General features: G+C 42.5%; 1 protein-coding gene across 1 annotated transcript in view; it reads left to right on the top strand.

The window, feature by feature from the left end:
* Positions 1 to 610: 610 nt before the first annotated feature.
* The window catches only part of RNF144B (ring finger protein 144B), a gene marked incomplete at both ends in the record, with an annotated part of 31526 nt that continues 26064 nt past the window's right edge, over positions 611 to 6072 (top strand). The window contains one exon of the mRNA XM_080340420.1: positions 611 to 775. Coding sequence (XP_080196546.1) covers positions 611 to 775 — 165 coding nt within the window. The remainder of the gene's footprint in view (positions 776 to 6072) is intronic.

Raw genomic sequence — 6072 nt, 5'->3', positions numbered from 1 at the left:
TCACCATGCACTGCCCAGGAGAGCTTCCTCGCCACCAGCCAGAGTGGAAAGTGGGAGTGGAGACACCCATTGAAACAGGGCAAGTACAATGAAGACCAAAAGATTCATAGAGATGGGAGAGGTATGACTCTGAAACTCATTCAAGAAGGCACAGTGATATATGTACATATGAACACAGTTTACTGTTTTAATTAAGAATTCATTGTCCCCAGTCAGATCCCTGTTTCTAGGACTTCGGTGAGGGCTCTGACCTCTACTGTTGCATATAACATAAGTAACGTGAAGTTTTTTGTTTGTTAGTTTCTTTTTAATATGTTGATAAGTGGCCCGACTGGGGTGCTTTGTGCCAGCAAGGTGAATAGTCTCTGAGAACCCTGCTCATTTCAGGCCATTTGGGGAGGTGGGCTCTCATGCACCTTCTTCGTGAATTTTGAATGGCCTGAAGTGTGAGACTGGCACCACAATGCCAAAGCGGTACTTTTGGGTGTGTAGGTGCTTTTAATGGATCTGAGATGTAAATTCTCAGATCAATGAGAAGTAACTTCCTGGCTTGTGGGATGTTTCAGCTGTTGATTTCTCTTTTCAGGCTGACTGAACCATTAATGAGCAAATGGGCTCTGCTGGGAAGGCTTGTCCTTACACCATGACTGCTGACGAGTCAGAAACTGGAGAGTTAGCTCTGGAGCCCCTGCTCACTTGCAAGCTATGTCTCTGTGACTATTCCATGGATCAGATGACCACTCTTCAGGAATGCAGCTGCATCTTTTGTGCATCGGTAAGATCTAGCAGTGCATTTACATTACAGGAGTGCGATCATGGGAGACAGACAGATCTGCAAGATGGGGTTGCTTTTCCTGTACAAGAAGCTTATGTTATCCCTGCTGATAGAGGATGCTTTCCTGAAAGAACATTTGGTGTTAGTCTATCTTGCCTTATTTAAGACTTCTCTGTCATTCTGTTTTTGATAATTCCTGACTCTAACAGACGTTCCCACAGCAAATAATAACAAATCCCAGTAGTAAAAGGAAAAAAGATGCATTTTAAGACTGTCAGACAACATACACAGTCTATGTGCAATCTCAGTATTTATTTTTTTCCTGAAGCAAAATCAGGAAACGTCATAGGATAGCGCTGAGGTTTTGTTTCCATGTTATCATTGTCTGAGTACTCTAGAGACCTTTTAAGTCTTTTATGTAATTTTTAAGGGCAGTCAGAAAACCTAAACAAAAATTAACCTTGACCTATTGAACCTTTTGCATCTGCAGTCTGTGCTGCAGAGATGTTGCCCAGGTCATACATTACCTATATCTGTCAAGTGAGGACTTTCTGTCCTGCAAGTTCAGATCAAATAAAGCTGGTGGAAGTGATAAAGGTGGAGGTTGAGTGAGGTGATAAAAGCTCTACAGATATTAGTAGTCTTCTGGTCTCTTTGTCAGCATGGGAAAATAGACCCAGTTTCTCTGGCGATAGTGACTTTGATATATCTCACTAATGGATTTTTGGAAACAGGTCAGAAGCCACTGGAGGGATGTTATTTTTTTTTTTTTTTAACTCCAGATTAAATGTACTTTTTTTTTTTTTTTTAAACAACAAATTGTGGTTAAGCATCAAGCAAGTACATGTAAGTTTTGCCCTTAATTGTTTGAACTTGTGGAAGAAATCTGATTTGTGAAGCCAGCTTGAGTGAGAGTATATTCACTTACTCTGAATTCAGGGTAGCTTAAATGGGATAAGAATCTAGCTGTGTGTTTAAAGAAACTAGGGTAAGATTGATTAATATGTATTTTCAGTCCAGATTCATGAAGTTTGTTTTCCATACCAACTTCCACAAAACATTTCTGTATTGGAGTTTGTAACAAAAGTTTTAAGAGAACATACATAACAGGTAGGTATGAAGGTATTGCTTTAAGTTACAAACATTTGGAGAAGTCAGTATCTTTACAGTGTTCCCACTTTTCTACAAGAATTCAGTGACTATGATTTATTATCATTAATGACACATTAACTTCAGTGTTAGCTGGGCAGAGTAACCCTTTCACCCTTGGGGAAGGGAGGACTGCTGAGGACTCTGCCAGGCAGAGCTGGGCTCTCCACTCCTCCAGGGCACTGGCCAAAGGGAGAGCTTGGTGATGGCCGGGGATGTTGCTGTCCCTGCCTATCCCCTGTTGGTGCTGCAGCTGCAACACCATAGATACACCCCTTACCTGGCTGGTGGTGGGAAGAGCATCTGCTCTGAGCTTTGCTATCCAGTGCTGTGGAGAGCACAGTCAGTGTTGTTTGGCATCTTTTCAAACTTTGCTGACTTTGTCTAAACCAAGTGCCAGCCATGGGTAAGTGCTGAATGCAGCTGGGAGAAGCCTTCAGACATGCTCTATTTATTTCAGTGGGTGTAATATGTCTTGATTGTGCTAATTCTCCATGTCTACCCTATGTCTTGCTCTTATTGCCTGTGTCTGAACACCCTCCCGATGGAGGTATCTGGGCTGATGCAACAGAGACACGTACATCTTCCAACCTATATTGAAAGGCACTCTGTAAACTTCTAACCTGCCTATATGTCTTGAATCCAGAGAAGTATTTGGGGGGCCATATGAGTTGGGTAGCCTCTGACAAGCAGCATCAGAAGCACCTTGCCTCAGGGTGCCTTGTTGCTGGGGTTTGCATGGGGGTTTGCTTGGGGCACGGCCTGCAGCAGCTGCACTGCTGTGCAGTGTTCTAAATTTCCTCCCACCAGTGCCAGGCCTTAAGTCAGATACTGGGGTAAGAATGTCAATTGTGAGCTATGGGATTTAGCCCGTATCAGTTTTTCAGCTAGCAGTGCTTTCAGCTTATACCTTATTCTTATTTTCTTTCACTAAAGTTAACTATATAGATCCAAGAGTAGTAGTAAATTTGAAATAGAGCAGGGGTAGACATGGACACAATAGGATCTGCTCTACTTTATTTTTTTGTTCTATTTACATGTGTGAGGTCTTTTTTTCTTTTCTAATTGTAATGATGATTCTGCATCTATATTTTTTTATATCTCCTTTTCACTTGTAGCCTGTAAATTCAAGGAATTTATGAGTTAGAGTTGTGTACAGCTATTTTTTCAGCTTAGAAACTCTTATTAAACATTATACCTCATAAAAACTGTATTCTAGCCAAAGTAAGTAAACCTTTAAGAAGGTATATGTTTGCGTTTTGGTGGAATGTTGCTGGTAAGACAGGAGTATTTCAAATAGCTATGAACATTTTTGCTCTCTCTGTTCAGAGAAATAAAAAAAGCAGATGGCTTGCAGAACACACTTGCCATCTTACTTGGTAGCCCAGTCAGGTCTGAAGTGGCATCAGCTTTGTATTTCTCAACACTTGTTGCACTTGGTGTAAGACTCCACTGAAATGTGAGATAAAGCACACATTTACACATCCCAAGAATTTGGAAATGGTTATAGTGTACCTGATGGCTTGGTTTCATTGTCTTTGGACTAGATTAATTTTGAATGAAAGACTAGTCTCTGAAAGGGGTTGGGCAGGGATGTGATGTATATTTTATCAGCAAAAGTTTTAGAGGATCATTTCCTATACCTATAAAAACTTTGCAGAGTGTCATGCTGTGGTGCACACTCTTAAATATATATATTCAGCAATATATGTATTGCTTAAGCTGCATGGTTTTATGCTAGATGCTCCATTCCCAAAAGGAGAGGGGGTCTCAGCTTTTCCTGTTATTGCTTATCTTGTTTTTTGTCTTGCCAGTCACCATTCTTGGATATTTGGTGGGATGTCCTTCCTACCTGCAGTCCCTTGTACTTACCTTATGTTGAAATTTGTTTTTCCTTGGATACACTCATGTGCAACTATACAGATTTTTGCTTCTGTGGTGGTCACATGGCTCATGTATGTATGTAAAATAATTATACACTGTGTCTCGCTACACCATCACAGTGATACAAAATACAGTATTTTAGTACGCTTATTTCTGGGTCCAAAGCAAACTAATAAACATCCTGACTGATACGCTTACAAAATTATATTTTGAATAGTACACTTAGTTCTAGTCAGTTTTCCTACATGTTTGTATCCTTTGATCTTCTCCTTCCTCCCCCTGATAGCTCCAGGGGTGCCTCACTTGGGCAGGACTCAGGAGCACTTGGCTGGGGTAGTGCCAGCAAGGGACGGGCTGACGCCCCTGCTTTGCCTTTGGAGGGGGCACTGGGTGTTGCTCAGGCTTTGGTGCTCATTAGGCTGGCTGGAAAGTATACATCTTGGAGATTCCTACCTTTTCCAAACCTGGCTGAAGCTGGGAAAACAGCTGGGAGAGATGATGAGCAATGCAATTGCAGGCACCTCGCTTCCTCATGCTGGAAGTACCCCCGTAGCTGGCACAGCATAAATTCCCCTTTGAAAGCAGCAGTGAGGAGTTTGGGATGAGCAGTAACACTGGAAGTACCAAGGGCCCTATGGAAGCCTGGGTGTGAGTCTGTAGCCTGTAAGCAGATGTGGAGGTGAGGTTTGACCTGTTGTGGTGGGATTGTCTTGGTGGCAGTGATGACAGAAGGGAACCAGTGCAGTGCTGTTAATGGAAAATGTGGGTTTGGGGTGTCAGTAAAAAAGAGCCAGTGTCAGCTTCTTCCCTACATGCCAACTCTGTTTGGTTTTGTCTTTCCTCTTTCCCCCCCGACTCCTAAGCATCTCAGCGTCCTGATGAGAGCCAGGTGAGCAATAAATGACATTACTGCTATTTGTGTCAAGCAGCAGCTTATATCCATCTTCTGTGATGTTTACTGGAACAGGGTTCAAGATGCCTGAGACAACACGTAGCAAACTCAGAAAACAGAAGATACTTTCATGTATTTGCGTCTGTGTTGTCAGCACATGTTTATGCAGAACTAGCATGATTCACCCATCTTTTTTTCCAAGCAAATTCGTTGTTTGGTCTTCTACTTCTGAGGAGTGTGTGTGGTAACTGAGTTACAAAACGTGCAAAACAAATATGATCCACCTGTTTGTTGTTTTGGTGCACACAGTGCAGTGCAAATGAGATTAAACTTCATGCAACCTTAAAAGGAGACATCAGTGTGCAGTGTTAAATAGAAGTACAGGTAGCTTCTGTGCAGTCTTTGCTATTCTACAAGTAGAAGGTGACCCAAAGGTGTTTGAGAGAACAGGATTTTCTGTGCTAGCTGTGTGTGGCAGCAAGGCCAGTGCTAGACATGGGTGAAAAAGGCTCTTTTGCTGCTGGTGACAGCCTGGCACCCTGGCTAGGCAGGGCCCTGGGAGGCTGCAGCCTCTGAGAGAGGGGCTTACATGCTGCTGCCAACTACTTTTGCTAAAAGGGAAAGGGAAACCCTTCTAGAAATAGGAATTTCTCTGTTGCACTTAATCAGCAGGACACTCTAAGGCTCCTCTGCTTTCCTTAATCTTTTTAAGAGCAGCTGTGCATTACCCTGCCTCCTCCAGGTAGCTAAATATTGACATTTTGTCCTTAGTGGTATAAAGCCTCAGATCGTTTGTGCAGGAGACCACTGGAGAACCAGAGATAAACTGATGTGAAGGATCAGCATCAGCAAAAAGCATGGGCAGAAAAACTTGACAGCAGAGGAGACCAAGTAGATCAAAGGCAAGGAGGAGGCAGATGACAAAGAGTGTGGGATGCCCGCTAAATAGAGCAAATGTACACGAATACTCCAGTAAAAGGCTACTTAGTCAAACTTGCGAGTAAGGGAAAATTTGGATTTGCCTTCACCTAGCGAACACTGGGTTTTAGTATTCCTTCTGTTTCTTTGTGCTAACTTTCAAGAAGGGGTTTGGTCCCCTTTTCTTCCTCATCTTTCCCCCATCCTAGGAGACAACTGCATGTACTCACTGCTGCACAAGAACGGTACCTTCTTCTCTTCCTAAATAGACCTTGTGCTGCAATGCCCCACTTACTTTATATAAAGCTCACCTCAGGTTGTTTTGTGCTTCCACCCACAGGTAGCAAGCTGTCAAGTTTTGACATTATGGATTCTTTTTTTTTCCCAGCTTGGCATTTGAAACATTTAAGAATAGCTTTGTTTTAAGGTTCTAAAAAATAAAATTCCCACGCGT

The sequence above is a fragment of the Nesoenas mayeri genome (assembly GCF_963082525.1).
Source record: "Nesoenas mayeri genome assembly, chromosome: 2".
NCBI lineage: Eukaryota > Metazoa > Chordata > Aves > Columbiformes > Columbidae > Nesoenas > Nesoenas mayeri.
This window is presented reverse-complemented; position numbering and strand designations above follow the sequence as displayed.